The sequence below is a fragment of the Spea bombifrons genome, chromosome 1 (genome assembly GCF_027358695.1).
Source record: "Spea bombifrons isolate aSpeBom1 chromosome 1, aSpeBom1.2.pri, whole genome shotgun sequence".
In the NCBI taxonomy this organism is placed as follows: domain Eukaryota; kingdom Metazoa; phylum Chordata; class Amphibia; order Anura; family Pelobatidae; genus Spea; species Spea bombifrons.
The window spans coordinates 13970760-13993131 of NC_071087.1; the positions used below are offsets into that span (position 1 = coordinate 13970760).

The window sequence follows — 22372 nt, forward strand, 5'->3', positions numbered from 1 at the left end:
CACCAATCGGAAAGTTGAGACACTATGTAGCCCTAACCATTAATTATGAAAACCTGCTTCGATTTAGATTTTCTTTTTACCTTTATTCATTAACCATCACTTACTTTGTTAATAAAAAATATTAAGTCAATAACTTGTTTTTTCCCCACCAACTTTATAGTGTCATTATGACTGGCGCGTACAACAATTTCTTCCGTATGTTTGACCGGAATACGAAACGAGATGTCACTCTCGAAGCCTCCAGAGAAAGCAGTAAGCCACGGGCAGTCCTTAAACCCCGTAGGGTGTGTGTAGGTGGTAAAAGAAGAAAGGATGACATTAGCGTAGACAGCTTGGACTTTACCAAGAAGATCTTACACACGGCCTGGCACCCGACTGAGAACATCATTGCAATCGCTGCCACAAACAATCTGTATATATTTCAGGATAAAGTGAACTCGGACATGCACTAGGAATTCCCTTCGTTCTTCTCTAACGCCTAACCAGCCTTTCCAAAGGTATCAGGTACGGATTACCTTTGTCGGAAAGTCTTCTTGGTGGCGGAGTCGATTGTTCTACTTTTCTTTAACTTCTTGCAATTTTACAGTTTTAAGTCCTCAGAAGTAAAGGACTTCTTCCTTCCTCATTATGTATAGAAGATATTGTTTCTTTAAGGATTTATTTCTGTTCACAAATATTGCTTTGATATTTACTCAGTATAGGTTGGACTCCTCTTTGTATACTGGAGAGGTTCTGGGATTTTTCTCTGAAATGTCACTTTATTTGGATCCCTGTTATCCACTTTAGGTTAATGGCTTTGTTCATATATTATTTTGGGTTTTCATTTTTTTTTTTTTTTTTGCAATAATGTTGGTTCTAATCAAGCTAGTAACTGCTATATTTCCACTATATGGGTAACAAGTTGGAGAAATGGAAATATTAAAACCAAAATGACTAATAATTAATGACTCATGATAGCTTACAGTTAATTTATTGACTCATGCGCCACTGCCTGTGTATAACTTAGAATTCACTTTACATCTATTGAGTCATATTCCTATGCCTGAGCATTTTATGACATCATTCCATTTGCGCATGCATGACCCATATTTAAAGCACATATAGTACTTAACATGTAGTAACATATACATAAGATAAAAGCAGCATTTTTTTCTGAGAAGGCTTGTTAATGAGTGTCATCAAGGGAAGAAATCATAACCATAAGTGCATGTGTGCATTTCAATGCTGAGTTTACAATAATCTTCTTCTCTGCCTACAAAAAAATCCTAAAATGAATGATTATTGTATAAAAAAAAAATCTTATTTTATTTCTCAGCCAGAAGCTGTACTCAGTCCTTGACAGCAAAAAATAAGTAAAATATCAAGAACATATAAAAATACTAACTAGGTGATGTATGTACAAATGTATGTTTTGTCATTACGTCCAGAAAAAACACTGATAACATCGGGTACTGGTAATTATTTTTTATCATTCTTTCTTTCTTTTTTTTTTTTTTGTAACTACAAACGGAAAAATAAAATAAAATTATCACTATATGTCAATATTTATTTACTGCTGTTCAGGAAAATAGATTGTACATGCTGGATTTAAATGTATGTAAGGATAAATGTTAAGAAACAATAATGGATAAATTATCTTATTTTGAAATTTTTTATAATGAATCATGTAATAAGTAGCCGTTCTGCATGCTTTGATTACCGAGAAAAAAAATATTTTTCTTTTCAAAGCTGCAGTTCTATTTTGTGCAAAAACTAGATTTTTTTATATATAAATATATATTGATTATGTTTTTAATTTCCATTATTTTTTGCAATGTGAATACCAGTATTTTTGTTTTGTTTTGGTTTTGGTTGTGGAAAAATGAATGGCTTTTTTTGTGTATTAAAAGCAAGTGCTAAGCTTAGCATCAGTAAGATCAGAGTGGGGGGGGGTTTATTGGAAAGAATAGGTAGTTGAAGCAAGTCTTGAAATGGAATGTGGGAGGAGAGATGGGTGTGGTTAAAGGGGCATGGCTATGTCTAATAGCTGTTATTTCTGCCCAAGCCACGCCCATTCCCTCAAGTCCCTCCTACGTGTGCATGTACACATCTCTTTCTTACAATGAAGGATTTACTGAATTTTACTCTCCATGCCGCTGTCTATGCAGGTTATTACATGGATGGACAACCACATATGCACATCAGTACAATATGATGTCAAAAAACAGTAAAAAAAACAAAAAAAAATCTGTTTACAATGAAAATCTTTACAGAAAACCGGTTATTAGAGCGAGAGATCAAATAGTAAAATAGAGAGTTTTCTTTGTTTTTTTTGTCATTGTCCATTAAGAACACGAACATATAGTACAACGATCCTACTAAATATGCATGTTTTTATATTTTAGCTGGAAAGCGTAAGCTGCTTTCAAATGCAAAGCGGAAACTCGCGCTGTTTTTATATGACGCAGATCTTTGAAAATGATACGAGCAAAACGTACATTGCGACTTTTTTCTAGACTCGCTGTAAATACGTGTGAAGCACAATACGCATGTGCATCGGGTTTCAGCCATACTGCACACGTTATCAGGCGTGTCAGCTTCTTTTCAAGGAAATGAGGAATGTCTGTTTATACAGTATAATCAAATCATTGTCAACAATATTATATATGTACATATTTACTATAAGAAATGTAAGCTTTCTTTTCTGTAAGAAGCAAACACTATTAAACATTAAAAAATGTATTGACTGAAACACACGCCTGATTTGGGAATAATTGTGCCATAAATACGGTTTATTCTGGGTGTGATTTTTTAATCCACATTAAGCATCGTATAAGACCGTCCCTTGCATTACGCATGCTCGATTTATTTTTATTTTTCCTATTAGTATATAATGAGCAGATTTGTTGCGGAATGTTTACTACTGTGCGTTCACGTGGTTGGGTGATGAATACTATTTATTTAGGAGGCTCCGGAGTCCATTCCGTTTGTCAAGATCCTATGGTGTCTGGAGTATAAATGGTCAGTCCGCCGATATGATTTAGAAGGGAATTTCCACCATTTATTTTACTACAACCTTCAAATATGTTTTCAAAATATTGTGCCTTTTTTACAAACAGCTCTAGCTTTGGCATAACTGTATATCAGCCATAGCTCTGTAATCTAAGCCCAGTCTATTAGACAAAGACCCCGAATCCTTATTGTGCTGCTTGTAGTAAACATTAGAAAGGCTCAATCTTAATGAAACAGCTGACTGATCAAAGTCTATGGAGGAGCAGACATCATTAGCATTGCCATAAAGAATCAGTTCAGTGTGGTGATTGAGCAGGGAAAGTCACCCAAAATATCACATGAACGACAACAATGGTGGCCCCGGGGTCTGCAGATAAAAGAAGTTTATTGAAACAAGATGAGATAACACCAGTTTTCTGTCAATGTTACCTACATTACTGTATACAGCACTGTATTTTATGCTTAATAAGAATTTCACCTTTAAGGTAATGGGTTATAATGAAGTATATTCACTAAACTAGGAGTTTAAAAGAAAAATGTAACAGTTAAAGCCCCTGGTATTACTATTTAATATAAAGGCCTGACTCCAGAAAGTTGTGTAAACCTCTGCAGCCTAAATGGGCCAATTGGACTGGGGAGCCTGATTCTCAAATGGAGGGATGTGTTGGCCTAGCCCAGAACACACCACTGGGTTGGATCTCCAACACACAATGACAATGACAGAATGTGCATTTGGGGAGATAAAATATTCAACTCTATTGCAAACTCCTAATTTAGTGAATAAACCCCTACATCTATCTTAATAAGAGGACAGACAAGACACAGGATAAAGAGAGATAAAGAGAGGCACAAGACCTTCTTCCTCACGGAAGAGGGACCAGAAAACAGGGCCTGATTGCAAGTGCAACTACCTCTTTCCTACCAAACCATAAGATGTGTTTTGTTTTCTTTCATATCAACCTGAAAGTCATTGCCACAGGCATTCCCTTACAATACTCTCAGACTCAGCGTTACCATCTGCACCCGGCTGACATTCCCAGAATTCCCATAGGAATCTGGCTGATGAATTCTCAGAACGCTCACAGTTGACTTAGCCTGCGGACGTTCAAATTGTAGATGCCCATATACTACGGTAGATGGATAAAACACTAGCAACCAGATTGCCTTGGTTTAGTAAAAAAAACACAATGATTTCATCCTTCAAATGCTCGAAGGGTTAAGACTCCCAGAGTTCCAGGAAGCAGATCTACTCACTGGAGACAAGTCTTTTGTTAAAAATAAATCATTATAATCTAAACTCCCGGGATGATGTCACCTGCCCCCCTCACCAACTCATTGACATACTGTATGTGGGCCATTCTCCCCTCTCCCAGGAATTGGATGCCACCGGTCTTTTGTATCCATCCCGAAGAATTTATGTTTCTTATTAATATACATTGCCTCAGGCATCAATCTGGGGGAAAAAAGATGGAAATTGGGCTCATTTATCTTGGCTGCCGAGACAACACATATATATTCAAAAACCCACTGGATATTTTCAGTTTATGACAGTAAATTATGCCAGGAATAACCAAATTAGCATTGATTGGCCCCAATGTTCATGAGAAACATACTTAACTGTTAGAACTCTGTTTTACTGCACTGACTTTGTAATATTTCTATTGTTTTTAAATAATATATTATTATTATCTTTTATTTATATAGCGCCGACAATTTACGCAGCGCTTCATACAATACATATATTCAAGGGGTATGACAAGACAAGAATTGACAGACTAAGACAAATCGATACATTAGGTGGAGAGAGCCCGGCTCGCAAATAATATTATACATTAGGGCATCAATTTCGGTAGCATTATAAAAAAGACCAAAATAAGCATCTCTCCTAAAATAGAAAAACTAGGATGTCCTACGTGCCCATCCTACATACGGAGGAAACCATACTAGTATTGGCAGATAAACACTGCCGGTGAATTATAAATCTGCCATCATCATCACTGATAATGGAATGTCTGGTGACCTTGGTGGTTGCAACAAACGTATTTTGCCATCATGGTTGCCACCAAGATTCTATTTGTTATTCGAAAGGAGAAGAGCCAGTTCATTCACCAATGTCTCATCTCCTAACTTCTCATACAATTCCCTTCTCTATGAACCAAACCAGTAATTGGTATCTCATATGAGCGCACGATCTCCGTTGGATAAGGAGTCTAACTCTTGGCTTGGGACATTATTTTTCTTTCAAACTACTGTTTTTAAAGATGTGTAATTTAATTAACACATGATAAACTGGATGTATATTGAGTAGGTTTACTCTGCATTATTTAGACAGTCTGGTGTGTAAGGCCGGATACAATCAATGCTGTTATCAGTAATTCTTTTGTTTGCATGCCACAGATTAAGTGGAAAAAACATCTCTACGCCTGTAAAAATACAACAAAAGCATCCTTGACTGCAGTTTGTACATACATGTGCTGGGCGGGGGCGCAAAATAATCTAGGATATTGAATGAAATAAAGAGAATGGGAAATATCACAATGTATTAGTAGTCATTATATAGGGCTGATAATTGTTGGTGGCACTGGGAGAGTAATGAAGCTTCTATCCATGGTTTACATTCACGATTATACAGCAGCAGTGACTGTGGAGATAGAGGTCTCCGTGTCCTCTAATAGCAACCCACCAGGAAAGACTCATGCTAGGTATACGATAAATTAGTGCCAGCTGGGGATAAGCTAACAGGCAGCCATAATACCCTTTTTGTTCTTCTGCGCCAAGCTTAATCATACTCCTTGGGACACATGAACCCAGCACCACCAAAATGTAAATGTTAGTTCTATGCCAGGGCTCCTAAAAGTAATTGTAACATTCTCTGAACAAGGTACTGTATCTCCAACCAACATCAGGAGTTCTACTAAGCCCTTAAGAATATATGAAATCAGTCATCCCTTGCGTAAAGATTGCACACCATGAGGCAGATTTATCGCTGTGTTGAGACATGTACGGTTTAAGGCTTTTGTCATTTCGGATTCTTTGGATTTTATTCTATTGAGCTTCAAAACAAAAGAAATGATTTCTGCTGGAAATAACGCTCATCACAAGGTTTTTCAACTCCAGGAAGAAACATTACATCAAGGGAAATAAATATTTCATCATTTTCTAGGAATGTGAATGTATTAGAAAGGAAACTGCAGAAAAGAATACTGATGCAAGCACATTTGTTCTGTTTCTGTGTTTTTTTTTTTAAATAGAATGTGGTTGCAGAGAGCGCATTCAAATAATTAACACACCGTAAAACATCATGAGCTGCAAACTACCTTTAGAGTGTACAGTGCGCTTTTGGTTGCCGATTTTAGATTAAATTAACCTCATGATAGCCATCATGGCCACATAGAGATGCACTTGATCCTTGCAGCCAACTGCTTACAAGCGGGGCTGAAAACAAAAAAATTAAGCGTGATTTGTGATTTGGGACATATTACAAAGAGCTATTGATCCCTCTCATCCATGAAATTTAGATGCTATAAGCAAATGGGTGTTGAGCCTCTCATTACTGTGATAAACCAGCCCAAATTCTAAACATGAGAAAATACTTCAAAAATAGTGTTAGGTTATCAGTAGAGAAGGCAGACATTGATTTATTATTATTATTATTTTTGTCCGGCTTGCCAGCAGGGCCCTTGGCACCATATTTATTGATTTGTCTCCATTTTAAATCCCATACAATATGTAAATTGTTGGTTGCTGAGAAAAAATACACAATATTATGATTTATTTTGCAATGGTTTTATTTCTGTCTAAAATTACATTATTTCTTGTAATTTAACAGTGCCATCTAGCGGGGAATAACAAAATAGCAAAATAACACTATAGCCGATGCAGACTGGAGGGTAAAGGTATATTTACAGTCTGTTATGCTTTTTCTAAACTTCATGTTTGATTTGTGTGGAGTTTAAAGTTACATATTAAATCTTTGTAATGGCGTACAGGCGCTTAACATGTCGTCACATGTATCCGCCGCCATTACTAGCCCTTTTGGTGCTCATTCATGAGGTAAAGTAAGAGAGACGGTAGGTAGGACGGTACATATCAATGACTGATAGGTATAAGTAATCGAATATGGCTGTGATTGACGGGCCCAACAGCCTGTGGGAGTTTTACTTTTTTCACTCTGGCCAATCAGCATTTACAAGGGGGAGGACAAGCACTGGATATACAAGTGCGCTGACGCCATTTTAACGCGTCAGTAGCAGCAGTTACAGACTGATGGGAGTTGGTCTAAGAAACGGTGACAGTTTAGCAGAGTTTGATGCTCATTACTCATATATAAAACTGCAAGTTAATAGTTTATTTTAGTGCAGAAAATGTGCTGTTTTGGGGTGGAGTGGAGATGCTGTAGTGACTACTGTAGTTATAACATGGACTGCAGCCGACATTTTATCGTTTCTGAGTGTAGTTTAGGGAGTTAAGACAGCAATTTATGCTGCCAGCCAAACATGTCATTTGTGAGCAAGTCATTTTTTACTCTTTCCTTACTCTAGGGGCACCTTTTCCTTACTCTTTCCTTACTCTAGGGGCACCTTTTATTTTAAAATTTCTATAATGAAAGGTGAGCCCAGAAGGTATCAGGGATCTCCCCCCTAAAATAAATTTTAAAAAACACCCCAGAATTTTGTCCGAGCTGAACCACCGAGAAAAGGCATTCAGTGCCCCAAAATGAACGCGCCAAAAACTAAACGAAAATGTCCGAAGTGATTCTGCTGGCCCTGCACCTGTCTAATATATAACCACTGGGAAGTATGCATTTTATGTGTAGCAAATACAGAGACATTGCAATTCGGGTAGCTTCTATACACCGATACATTTAGTGATTACCCCCTTGAAGTTTTTTTTTTTATAAACACTTTTATTTCTGCATATTAAGACTTGTCTTTGGGAAGACAAATGAAATGTGTGGAGACAGCAGTTTTCTAACACAAACGAGGTCTGCATTCTAATTTCATGCGGTGCAGGATAATCCAGGAGGTCGGACGCTTTCAAGGTGACCCGGCTCTTCGCAGAATAAAAATCCTGAGGGTGCGATCACCGCACTTTTACAGCCTTTAAATGCCGCATCTCGTTATCAGATGGAAGCAGCAGCACATTATCAAAGGAGCACTCAATTACAAAATGGGATTAACCCCTTTTTATGTAAATATTTTTATACATTTTAAAATGTACCGTTGGCGAACCCTGTGAACCCATCACCCAAGCGATATAAATCAGCAACGTTTGGAAATCTCTGAAATAATTACAAATACCATCTTTAGATAAGGCAACTTTTTTTTTTTAAATACTCCCCCCCAATTAAGAATCAAACCAAAGCGCCATTATATTCATCAGCACTAGTGTTAAACGTAGAAAAAATACAAGCAAGACAACTTTCCTAAACAAAAAAACACCTTTTGTAAATCAGGATAAATATTGCTCTTCATACAGAGGAAATTAAATAATCCCATGATAGGATGTTAATTATACATGGAATCAGAAAACTTTAAGACACGGAACTGCCTCTTTCGAAGGAAGCACTAGAACTGCTTATATACAAATATTACACATAAGATAAAGCTATATATGCTTTAAAAGCAGCCACCAATTGAAGAAATAAGTACCCCACATTAGACGATTAGAGCAAGAATAATGATTTATAGTGTTAGTACGTTTTTTGTTATTTTAAGCATTCAGATTTTTTTCAATAACGCATCCAATGTGCATGTAAGTGCCATGGCAAACCCCTGAAATTGATTGTAATAACTCTAGTAAAAAAATTAGTATTGCATTACAAAGAACAAAAAAAGAAAAAAAATAATCCCACCAAAATTCTGTGTCGAAAAGTCCAGTTCAGTAATCGATAATGGCCAGCTGCACCATGATCGACGTGTTGGTGCAGATACAGACTTGTGTGCAGATCCTCACCAACGAGAAGGGCTTAGAAACTCTCATTATGATGGTGAACTCTCTTTAACGTCCCTTAAGTTAGTCGTTCAGGAACTCTGCTCTAAAAAGGTGTCTTGTTCCGGCACAAAGACACCAGCCAAGAAACAACAGCTTTGCAAGGAGATACACGCTTATAAATCAGACATCGGGACGACATCCGACAAAGTGCAATGTGAGGATTACTGTTAAAGCTACATATCGAGAAGAGACTTCACTTTGGTTTGCATCACAGTGACCCCATAACAGTTTCAGTTCTTTAGGGTCTTTTTTCCCCTTCTTTCTATACAGCTGAAAGGAATGGGGAGAAGAAAAAATTAAATGCAAATTTAATAGCTGTATGGACATTGCGCCTCCAGTCATGTTCAATTTTCACGTGTCTCGATGCCGAAGTGATCTTGGCCATGCAGTTTAGGCAATTTATAGCTTTAAGTTCAAAGACGGGCCACTTGCTGCCAAGCCGTCCCTCGAGGATAGTGCTGAACTCTATCAGGCTCCCTTGCCTCAAGTTTAGCAACACAGTTTTAAACTCGTTACTCGCTTTAAGCACAATATCTTTTGTAATGTCGTCTTCTTCGTTTGACTTGTTTCCGTTTTTACCATTGAGCGGCATTCCCACGCTTATCTCAAATTTATAGCGATCAAACTTCTTCATGTGGCAAGTGTGTTTAGAGAGGAACTTGAGGCGACAAAGTTCTTCTTCTTCAATAGTGACGTTCTGTGGATCACACGCTGGGTACACCTCTCCGTATAAGCATCTCATCCAATCTCCTATAAACAGAGGGAGCATGTTGACAGCCGACTCTGCACTGTTGTCGATTTCTGTAACACGGACATACTTGAACCTCCCTGTCCAGGTCACCCTGTGCCCTTCAAGATGACTGCACAAAATCTGAGTCCGAGCCATGTTGGTTTCCTTCCACGCTCTTGGGCCACAGATGAAGCCATACTGCTGCCAGGTTAAGGTAGAATTGTAAACTTTCATTCCTTCAGAGCGATACACGTATATCCAACAAAACATTACAATTGCGGTAATCCATACCAATATCAGCTTCACGATGGAACTTTTGGTAAGCGACTTAACCATATCCAGCACAGAATAATTGGCTTTTGACCACCAACGAATAAGCAATGGAATGCTACATAATACCAGGGTTACCACGATCTTGGTCAATTCTAATGCTATAAACCATTTTACGAAATGGACAATGCACATCACAGCAATGCCAACCAAAAGTATAGGGAGGGCAAACAAGAACAAGAAATACCCTACCGATGCACGAATAAGGCCAATGGCAGTGGATTCACGCAGAATTACAACAGACAGTTCGCACCACATGAAACACACTAAATACGGTACCAGGTAACAATAGACACCTTTGAAATTCCGTAACTGGGCCATCCTCAAGAAGAGATAGAATAAGTAAATGAAAAGCAGGCATGGGATACTTAATCGCAATACAATGAAATGACCGATGGGCACGGTGAAAAATGTCTTTCCAAGTAACTTGAGCTGGGGCAAAAAATCCGGCATAATGTCAATCAGGGAAAGTAACCCCGCAGCCACTTCTGTCATCAAAGCCCTCCTGGTGTACGGTTCGGCACTTGTGCTGAGACTCAGGTAGCTAGTGATTGTAAAGAAAATCGAGATGGTAGCAAGTTCAGAACAAGGGATCCAGTGTCTGTCTGAAATAGGAAAGGAAAAGATAACAAAGACGACAGATATCAGGAAGTAGAAATAGGGCTCCAAGTGGTTCCAGCCAAAGTTGACTTCAGCTTGTTCAACATCCAGATTAGGTTCGAAACGAAGCAAGAGATCAGTCAGTGTCCGGAAGTTTTCCCAGGCTTTACTGTCCTGAAATACTTTGAGTGTGCAAATCACCATCGAAATAAAGGACAAGTAGAAAATCACTAGTGGAATAAAAAAGGAAAAAAATTCTATGGTAAGGTTACTTATAATGAAAAAGAAGATAAGAGCGTTGATGTGATGCGTGGGCACGATGGTAGACAGCCAATGCATTCCAGCCTTCGATGCAGCATCAATAAGGTACTCTTTAAGTTCCGTGATGACATGGAGTGGATATTTCATGATCTACGGAGAAGACAGAAAGATACTGAAAGATGAGAAACTAAGCATTTCTGCCAATATTGATGATTTTAAAAATGCTCATTAAGCACACTTATAAATCTTTTCGATGTAAAAGAAGATAAGGAGAGTAAAATGTTGATAGGGAATTGGCAGGAGATAGAGGGTAGGCAGCACCATCAGTGGGGTACACCCGGTACTGGTAAACCAGGCATGGCCAGACAAAACAAAAATGTTAAATACGCAGAAGGCTAGAGAACAGACTTTGGGAAGTGCAGTTTGAATCCATTGATGCCTCATCTCGATTTTAAGTGTAATGTGAATAAAAGATAGGAATACAGAATCCTTGCTTATTATTCTAAGACATAAATCTTGTTTAAACCAAGTTTAAAATTGAGCTACATAATCCAAGCACTACACGATTCAGCATTCCTTTTCAAGTAGTAGTAGCCCTACTATAAGTAAACGTACCTTCTGCTGGAGGGGTAATTCATCTGGACTTTTGCCAGCAAACTCATCATCTTCATCGTCGTGTAGAAATAAGTTGGACGGGACGATCCCTTTTGCATACTTTTTAGTAATTTCGACAAAATCATCCAAAGCAATGAAGCTCTTGGCTGGAACAATGAAAGACGTGGTTAAGATTCAATTAAATTATTAATGCAGAAAACCTGTAATTGGGGCATATCACATCGAACAACATTTAGCTTATTGTTATCACATTTATGAAGTTCATTGTTTGGTAGCCAAATGAACAGGATATTATTGCAACTTTAATAACAATTCTCAGAACCTCATGTAAGACCAGAAAAGACAGACGGGCAGTTTCTATCCCGACACCAACAATTTCCCACCATAACCATTCTAAGGCTTTCTTTTCAGCTACTACTTGATGGCATAAGCTTGCGAGTCAGGCCCTTTCTACCTAATGCATCGTTTGTCTTAGTCTGTCAGTTCTAGTTTTGTCACCCTTTGAATATATGGACTCTAAGAAGCACTTTGGGAATGGTGGGTGCTATATAAACAAAAGATAATACTACCATTAATAGCTGGGAAAGCCAGTAAAGAGCCATGTAAAGAGATCTCCTGTCAACTCTTCCTTTTTTTTTTTAAATAAATCCCATGGGGCACTTGACCAAGCTTGTGAAGAGTGGAAGCTCCTCAGATTCCACCAGATGCCCACCTCTTCTAACATTCTTATGGAATGTTAGAAGTGGACAGGCAGCAGTTGACAAATTATAGTACCTAACGATAACACAAAACTCACAAATCTCTGGCAAATTCACTTTGTAAAAAAGATAGAATACAGCAGTCATAATAACTACGATGGCTGGTTTGTTAAAAGACAACTTGACTGTTGGTAACCTAAGCTCCATATATACATATACACGTTATTACGACCTGGTTTGGCCGAGTCTGTCACTTAGATACAATTTCCTTATGTCAGGAAAAAGTTTCAGAAGGTCTTCAGATATCAAGATAAAATAAATAACATGACATAAATGTGTCCCCAATTCCCCAAGATGATTTGTCAGCAAGCGATCTACTCACGTTCACTGCTGACTAACCGTTCCAGCATCCGGCGCTGTTTTTGGGCAGCCTTTGGAATGGGGCCTGGCTGCGTCTCTGCATCTAAAACAGAAAATTAGAGACAACATTTATTCTGTTTACTGAAGACTGGCAGAGCTTTCCTAAAAGAAACATTTCCTATATAACACAAAATCGACGGCCTCCCCCACACACTGACCTTCTGCATTAACCTGGCCAACGTTTTCCAGCAGCTCTGAGACAGACACCTGTTTCTTCCTCTTCGGGTTGAGCTTCCAGTACATGACCAGCGCTGCCTTCCTCACGGCCCTTTCCAGTTCAGTCTCTGAGGAGAGCTTCTTAACCTCTTCTTCATTTTCAGATGTTATTCCTTAAGGAAACACAGGTCTGCTGGTTAGATTCATACAGAGGCACACTACTAAAGGCACGGTCCAATTCCCAAAACACCTGTTTTGGGGAGAGTAGTTTAACGCACGACTAGGGAGCAGGACTTAATTAGTCCTATTGTACGACCCAATGATAGATATATGCAAACACTTTCGTTAGTAACCCCACTGCTGTTTCTGCACTAACTTTAATGACCTTGAATGAACTTTGGCACAGATATGACTAAAAGAGAAAAATAAATTAATGGACCTAAAAAGTCAGCTATCGATTTGACTCGATAACTAGAGAAATCTTGTGTGGAGAATTTTCTGTTTCAAACAGCAATTTTGTCATGTTTGTGTCTGCTGGCTACAATTAAGCGTTCCCTGAAAAATTAGAAATAGGGCACGGTCTGATATCGCTATAGGTTTGTTCCCAGACTGAATTCGGACTTTCAGTGTGAATAGGTAAACTGGCTCCTAAATCTGTAGTCTGTTATATTTAACATAAAACATTAACGAACATAGAACAGACCTCTCCGGTCAGCCAGGCATCTGCGTAAAAGCTTGACCGCATCTCTGCGACCTTGTTTCGCAGACTCAATGAACCAGTCAACGGCTGCACTGCTGTTCACTTCTTCGTCTTGTTCTTCGGCAAGTTTCAAGTAGCATTTCCCTACCTGCGATAAACGGAGCATTAATTAATGTTTGCATTCCAAGTGGTTTTTTGTATGCCGTTGGGTATGGGTGGACTTTGGTGATGTGCCATATCATCTGCAGGGTGAACCGTTTCAGGAGCTCATGGCCTACAACAACTACGCATTTTGGATTTTTCTTTAATTGAAGATATCGTAATCTGTACCACATATTGTGTGGTTTCTGGGAAGAATATCTCGGCAGTCCACACTACTGTCCGACAGCCTATTCAGACTAAACCAAAGAGACAGCTGAAGCCAAGACTAAAGACACCTCTGTTAATGAATTAAACGGAAGGTAATCTGGAAGGGGTCCTAGACACTTTCATACAGACATAAAACACTTTAACCCGTTTACAATCTTCAATACCCGTTAAGTTCTAACGTGTGCCTTAGTTAACCATCTGCGCCATCAGCAAAGGTTGCAACTCAAGTGAGGTTACTGCATCTTTACGTTAAACACATTCGACAAACAAATCATATGCAAATGAGAAAAGAAGAGAATATACACACATAATCGAGTTCATGGAGAGAGCCCACAAAGAGGGCAGAAAGAAATAACAGCGAGTGTAGAGACAAAGGTATCAGAGGAGGCATGAAAGGTCAGGGATACCCAACTAAATATGAAAAATAACAGGTTTACTTAGTGGAATATTTATTCACATATAACACTTTGCGTCCATTTACATGTGCTTCACATGCTTCGTCTTTCTGCTTCTCCAAATCATTTTCAGTCAGTGGTGTCACTTGGTGACAGCAAGTAGACTGTGTAGGGACATCACCTGGATCTTTTTCTTCATGTGCGACATAACCATTTTTTTTGTATTTTGTTCACTATTAAAAAGAGCATGCATGGACGACACGTCATAAAGCAAACAGATTAAGATTATATTATAGCCAACATTCCTTCTCATACACCTACAGTAACTATTATGTAAACCTGAATGGAAATATTTAGCTGACAGGCAAATTATCTGAGGTGGTAATATTTCCATACGAACTACACATTATATCTATATCTATCTCTATATCTATATCTATATATATATAGATATATTTAGATATATATATATATATAGATAGATAGATAGATAGATAGATGGATAGATAGATAGATATCAGAAGACAGTCGGTGGGTTAGAACGGGACCAGTATTTTACAGGCATGACTTCCTTGAGTTCCGAGATGAAATTCACCATCCTGGTCTGTGAAGGTATATACAGAATCCAAGTCTGCAGAGCTTTTATTTGAAAAAAATCATTTTAGTAGATAAGCAGGTAGAGCTGCGCCTGTTGTAGCCCACGAAAGAGTAACTAAGGTGTCCTTGAAGAAAGGCAAAAACCGTTGGTGGACAGGGGCCAGAAAATGATTCAGTGGAATCTCCGATAACGCTGGGGTCAGTTTGTTAAGAGCTCAAAATAGTCACAGGGTTCTGATTGCAAGTTAGTGAAATGCTTCAACTAACAGGCTTCGCCATGTCTCATGAAAGGCCGGCTACAGTGAATATCTCCCGCAAGACTCCAGCCTCACTCAGTGAGGAGACGTTCAAGACCCTAGCAAGAGTAACGGTTCCTTCATTACACAGGGCCAGCTCAGCCCTTCTCGCAGGAGAAACTCGCTAGGGTTGGCCCTTTACATTGCAGAGTCAATCCAGGGGAGTTCAACTCTCCTGTGAACTGCTGGTTTAGTGAATACACCCCATGGACATCTGCATCAGATTTTAAATGCAGGAACGGCCCATACCAACCCCCATCTCACGTGGCCAAAGAGGGTTTCAGTTTCAAAGGTGTTAATAGTTTCTATATTATTTTTACAATCTTTTAAGCAAGAGAACAGTGCTTTATGTAACCACTGCAAATAACGTGAAAAGTTTTTAAGTTTATATTGCCGTGGAGCTCAGTGATACCTCCGGTGGGGATCACTGGAGGAGCAAGGCCGGTTGGGAGGGGGATCGTGGATCTCCTCTAACTGGCCAAAAACGAAGGGAGTGCGAGGTCTGCTCCCACAGATCTCTGTTTCAGCTCCCCCTTGTGCTGGTGCCGGTGATTGATCCAGAGTGCGGGGATATTTGAACGGTCAGGAGCGAAGCTGTGCTCACCATGAGGGAACACTGAAGCAGAGTTCTGTAGGAACAGACACCGCGCTCCTACCACAGGACAGAAAATGAGAGTGAGAAAGGTAAGGGATGGGGTGAAGGAGGGAAAATAAGATAGAGATATGAGGATGAGGGATAAAGAGAAAAGTAAGAGAGGGTGTAGAGGTAGTTAGAAAGGTGGAATGATGGGAAGAAAGTATAATTAGAAAGTGTTTTTGTGTTAGGGCAAATAAGCATGTGGCTGCAAGGGCAGGTGTGCGTGGGGATGTCTGGGTATATTAGCGTATATGTGAGATTCTTGGGGGGGTGTTAGCATTTGTTTCTGTGAGTGTGCATGTGTGTTACTGTGAGTATCTAGATATATTGGTGTGTGTATTAATGTCAGCTTCTACACGTGTATGATAACTTATGCCTTCCCGATCACGCTCAGAGGGAGAGGCAACTTTGGGACTGCAGGGGCAAAAGAGGCAGCAGAAGTGAGTGTGTATGTTTGGGTAAGGCAGAGGGTGTGTTTGTGTGAGTGAGTGTGTATATATAGAAATATAAATATATATTTATATACACACATTTATTAAACAAAATAAAAAAACAGCACCAGAGTACCAGCTCCCCGCTTTATTTTACACGGAAAAAGCACTGCCTTCCTCCTATCCATTGGCTAAGTTATGACCCTGTGGGGAGTTACGGGATTTACGCACTGCTGTCTGGCAATGGCACAGAGCCCTGCTGAGCAATAAATACCTTCGGAACAGGCAGAGGAACGTAAACTCACCAAGTGACAATTGAGATGCACGAGGGAAAACGGCAAGGTTATGATTTAGATGGACAAAAATAGGATCTCATCTACATAAAAAAAACATTAGCGGGGCTCTAAAACACAGATACAGTATTACATACATGTACAAACACGCTGCACAATCTAGTTCTGGGCAACAAGTTATAAAAATTAACTTGACACAGAATTGAAAAATTTCTACTGGATAAAGAGAAAGGTATGTGGAAAAAATCAAAGGCAAATATTTATTTACAGACATTTTATCATTTTTAGAAGCAAGCTGAGTAGTTACTTTTTTGGGTTATGGGGCTCCTATATTTCACGATAAAGCAGCCTGTGTTTATTTCAATGAGTCACTGGAAGTGATGAGTATTTCCAGCAGAGATGACCAAGAGTCACTCCAACCCCCCCCCCCGCACTTATTGTTACCTCGCTCTGTGCCTTAGGGTCGCCGTTCTTGGCCTTTTCCAGCAACTCCTGAAATGTGGCTTCTTCTTCATCACTCAAGGGATCTGCAATGAAAAAGTACTTTTATTATTGATCACAAACAAAGCTACCTACAAGTCAATATTTTGAGTTTGAAGACCAGGTTTTAACAGCATTAGGCAGCTAGAACCATCTCCCTATTCTGTGACATTTGCCATCAAGGAAATCAATGTATTATTTTGCTCTGTGAACATTAACTCCCAAAGCTCTATTTAAAGAAAGGTTGTATACACCGTGTATCTCATGATTACACAGATCCCTTAGATTGTAAGCTCAAGAGTGGGGTCCTCAAAAGCCCACCATTCCTGCCAGGAACTTTAAAAGTACCATAAGACTAGATGGCAAGCTTACGGGGCAACTCCTGATGCGTCTACACGTATAAAAGTATATTTGTTAAATATGTGTTAACTGCCCCATTTAAAAGCACTGTGGAATTTGTTGGCACTTACTAAATTAAATGTAATAATAAAATAATAATCATACAGGTTCTCCAATTTACAATCCTTATATCACCTGAAGGACCACTTTAAAGTGTGTCACTGAGCCACTGGTGGTCCATGGATCACAACTGATTACTACTACTCCACAAACTTGCTTAGTAAGCATTTCATTTTTTCCACGTTCCTAACATTCTTCTGCAACATTTTTCCATAAGCGCCACTAATAAATAAATAAGGTTGGCTCATTTCAAAGAATGTTCTAGAAGAATTTCTGATGGAAAATATTTCTAGAAAAGTCGCAGTTATTTTTACACCGAAACGTCTCTCTGAATTTATCTGTGACCTTGATGAGTACACAACATGCTAACGCGGTTCCATAGTCTGTGAAGATATCTTGAGTATTTCAGTGCACGATGTGCACATTAGTTGGTACCAGATGCTTCCTGTTGACGTTAGATTCAGTAACAATAAGCAACTACGTAAACATTTTAAAATCCCATAAAATCCTTTAAAACGTTTAGGGCAACATGAGGGACGCGAAATAGTCAATGTTAGTTTTAGCAGATTAATAGCTTCCCCAGTAAAAGGACATAAAATGAATTGTATTACCTAAATAATTGGATATTTACACGGAAAGGTCATATTACTAACTCATTGTTTCTGTTGACCTGAAAAGATACTTTATACCCTAAAATCAACTGAACTTTTACTGAAAATGCAGGTCTGTCCAAGTGCCATCTTTTTGCATTGCTCAACATCTTCTATTGAATGTTCTATGTAAGAAAGATTAATGACCCAAGAACATTTCAGGTAAAAAGACAAGACGCCATGTAAATAGTCTTGGAAAAAGTAATGGATGATGGGAACACAAAGTCTGGACTTATATCTTAACTGGAAACGATAATCATAGTAGACAACTTCTAAATCCCAGGAACGGAGACCCCATTAAATGTGCTAACGTATATTATTAAAACCGACGGATAATATTCTGCAAGGAGTACACATGATGCTTGTACTGAAAATGTTAGTAATGGAATTGCTAGAACAAACATGAGGATTAGTAAAGTTATCAGCAGGCCAGTCTTAAAGGCTGCCTTGTGGGTCAAGCAGGTGGACCTTCATAGATCCCAGATATGCTGAAGTCATGGGACTTTAATGAAGTTAGTTAAGGAAGGAAAAGGATGCCAAAAATCCAGAATCCCTCAGTTCTCCTGATCCTACCTGTCACGGCTGAAAAGCCCCAAGAAGATGGACAGCTAGATCCTCCCGGTATCTGTGCATCTTCATGACCATCCGTATCAGTAGCAGCGTTCAGCTGGGACCTGCCAAGCACCTGGGGAGGCGCTGATGGGTCTGGATCCATGTTATCTGGAAAGTGATTTAAAAACACAGTCATACATTCAGTTTTCCAGAAAGGGATGCCATTCGCATTCCAAAGCCTTTCACCAATCCACAGATAAGTGCATGACCAAAAAAGGGGAAAAAAACAGAACACATGAAAATATACCATCTTAACAAAACATTGAGTAACCAATAATACTGCATAACAGATCTCTTAACACTCAATGGCTGTTACTCCTTCTGGTACAAAAGGGTTAAATGTGGGAAGACTCACAGCGTACACAACGAAGCACCAAATATTGTGCATAAATCCGATCAGCACCTTGCCCTTGGCTGCCGTGAAAAAAACGCATATAAGCCAAGTTAACTTGGACAAAAACCATAGCAGAGCTCTGAATAAACATTGCCTTTTTAAACACAGTCCGGGTTTAACCTTAAAGGGATAATAATCATCATTCAATAAACTCACAGCCTGCAGAATAGATCCGAGCGTAAGCATGATGTACTCTCAGAATGACGCTCACACACTAAAAATATAAACACATCTAGTCAGTAAACACTGACTAGATGAGTTGGGTTACTATATGGTACATTGCAAGTGACCCCCAGACTGCAAAACCATTGCTAAGTCAACTGGAGTCCTGCACCAGTTGGTGTTCTCCAGGAGAAAGACATTCACTCGTTCTGTGCCCATGTAGAATGGGATGCAAAGCTGTACGATCAGAGTTTATTTTAATTTATTTACTAAAAACAGTCGTGGTGAGATAAACCATGTTTAAGGGCAGAGCTGGCCCAGAAAGCGAGATAGTTGAAGGTTTGCATTTTGCCGCAATGACTTAAATACCCATTCCTGCATTAGAAACTCTGTGGATCCTCCATTCCCCTGCGTCACTACCCATAACAATGCAAGACCACCTCACCCCACGGCGGGCCTTCTGCACCAGGCTTCGTCTACTGGCTAAATGGTGGCAAGTCTCCAGCGTTAAAAAACAAAAACAAAACATGACTAACAAGTTCATGGTGTGATTTGCACAAGATACGCGGCAAACGCACTGGAGGCGCATGACTGTAGCCCTAAGGCTAGCATTTAAAGAACATGAACTGGGACCATCTGCAGAGAGGAAGCCCCCATGACACACCGTGCACCAGTGCAGAAGCCCCCCACCTGCTGACACTGGGCCTGCCGGGGCATGAAACCCCCACCTCTTATACTAGCCTACAATATGTGATCTATATCAAAACGCGACGGCACTAATGGATCTGACGGCCGTCAGAAATTCCTTGCAAACACACAAGCCCTGGGTCAGCACATTAACAACACTAAAGAATAACGACGGTAAAGATGGCAATAACTAAAAGGTGAGGATTTATCAACAACCATAATAATGACAGAAAGCGCTAAACATTTCCAGTGATCACTATGAGGTTTCTTTCCTGGTTGTTGCGTTGGGTGTCAGCTGCCTGTCCTTTGCTATTGTGCAATCCTGTATACACACTACGGGCACTTTACACCGCGTATAACGGCACTGGAACCCCCCACTCTGTGTATAACAGCACTGGAACTGTGCACTGTAACAGAGCCTCTCCCATACACTGCGTAGCTGTAATGCTTACATGTTTTCAACTAGAGAAGGGCTGTTACCTACTGTTATTTAAATGCATGATCTTGGGTCAGCTGGGTGTATGTATAAAGGTGAGCTGGGCAATAAACTATGGGCACTCGGGCTGGCATGTAAAACCAAAAGGCCCCGGCTGCTGCAGAACCTCTTGATCAGCAGAAGTTGCTTTGTTTCAGTTCCACACCCAGTTCGAGAAAACAGCGTGTGAGTGAATCTGCTGCAGAGGGGAGGCGTGTGACTGCCCACACTGGCACAGATAATGACTGATCCGTGCCAGGGGACCAATGCCACTCAGATCAGGCGAGTAAAAGGTGATTTGCACCGACACCTAACCCCAGCAATGGGCTAGAACACCCTGCCTGGGTAATGCTCTCCACCTACACCAACATGCCACAAACCTGCGCACCGGCACTCACCCACCCTGGCCTTTCCCTGAACCCTACAGATGATCAGCTCTCTCCGTGTCAAAACATGCCCCGTGCTGATCACCTTCAGCTCAGCGGGGCCCTGCAGCAAACATTCACATATTACCAGGTAGACAGGCGCTGGTCAGTGGGGCGTCTGCGTCTTCAGTATCAGGAATGAGCGATCAGCCGCTCCTGTGCAGCGTATGCGGGACACGCTGCGCCCTCAGCCTGCCGAGCGCTCATCAGCCGCAGCCCCCGACTCTCAATCCCTGGGAAAGCCCAGCAGAGACAGGCCTCACCCACAGCCAAACAGATGCCTTGCCTAAAAGGCCGTGTAATCAACTGTCTGCTATCTGACGCCCAGAGCGCATACTGACTGCAGGGACGTGCCGATGTCATTGGTGCTCGATTGCTTTCCCTTGTGGAATGCAATCTGAGATAGAATGTATACTGTGCATAAGCGAGCGCTTATTCTGTTCACCAGTTACCCCATAACGTCTAAAACATCTATAATGCTCTCATTAGAAGACATGTTAGCAAAATAGATTTTATATGAAATACATCTGCTGGAAAAACATGTAATTATATAGTATCCTTTATTTATATGGGCTAGCAATCTACACAACGCTTCTTACAGTCCGTATTATTAATATTTATTGTGTTGTATAGCGCCATCAGCGCTGTACAGAGGGTAGACAGGACATAACATGTAGTATAGAACAAAACAAGATGACACACAGAGACAACAGGTGAGGAGGGCCCGGCTCAAACCAGCTTACAATCTAGAGGAGGTTATGGTGTGTTACACAAGAGATAAAAGTGCCAGTGATGTAACTACAGGGGTCGCAGTGGATGGGGCCCGGGTGCGACCCCTTGTTCCTGTCTCCCCGTACCGGTTCACAATTGTTTAAAAAGGGCCCTTCTGATATGGACTGCACCGGGAGGAGTTTGACAAACATTGAGGAGTTAGTTACACACTCAGGAGTTTGACACACATTGAGGAGTAAGGTACACACTCAGGAGTATGACACACATTTAGGAGTAAGGTACACACTCAGGAGTATGACACACATTGAGGAGTAAGGTACACACTCAGGAGTATGACACACATTTAGGAGTAAGGTACACACTCAGGAGTATGACACACATTGAGGAGTAAGTTACACACTCAGGAGTTTAACACACATTGAGGAGTAAGGTACACACTCAGGAGTATGACACACATTTAGGAGTAAGGTACACACTCAGGAGTATGACACACATTGAGGAGTAAGGTACACACTCAGGAGTTTGACACGCATTGAGGAGTAAGGTACGCACTCAGGAGTATGACACACATTGAGGAGTAAGGTACACACTCAGGAGTTTGACACACATTGAGGAGTAAGGAACACACTCAGGAGTATGACACACATTGAGGAGTAAGGAACACACTCAGGAGTAGGTCACTAGGAGTTTCTATAGATACAGATACTATCTATAGATAGGCACAGCAGTTATGTTTTTTTTGCTTTTTTTCTGTAAGTTATTGGGCAATAAGTACAAGTAGCA

The 22372-nt window shown here is 40.1% G+C and overlaps 2 protein-coding genes across 3 annotated transcripts in view; one reads left to right on the forward strand and one right to left on the reverse strand.

The window, feature by feature from the left end:
- The window catches only part of PPP2R2C (protein phosphatase 2 regulatory subunit Bgamma), a 43141-nt gene extending 40410 nt beyond the window's left edge, over window positions 1-2731 (forward strand). For both annotated transcript variants that reach the window (XM_053458262.1, XM_053458261.1), the window contains one exon: window positions 161-2731. In XM_053458262.1, coding sequence (XP_053314237.1) covers window positions 161-452 — 292 coding nt within the window. In that variant the 3' untranslated portion in view covers window positions 453-2731. The remainder of the gene's footprint in view (window positions 1-160) is intronic.
- A 5430-nt stretch (window positions 2732-8161) lies between these two features.
- WFS1 (wolframin ER transmembrane glycoprotein) lies at window positions 8162-21124 on the reverse strand. Its single transcript, XM_053458263.1, has 8 exons — window positions 20946-21124; window positions 18676-18822; window positions 16958-17040; window positions 13499-13643; window positions 12798-12968; window positions 12602-12682; window positions 11522-11667; window positions 8162-11056 (listed from the first exon to the last, which is right to left on the reverse strand). Exons 2-8 carry the CDS (start codon window positions 18815-18817, stop codon window positions 9248-9250), a joined length of 2577 nt encoding a protein of 858 aa, XP_053314238.1. The 5' UTR covers window positions 18818-18822; window positions 20946-21124; the 3' UTR covers window positions 8162-9247.
- Window positions 21125-22372: the final 1248 nt, after the last annotated feature.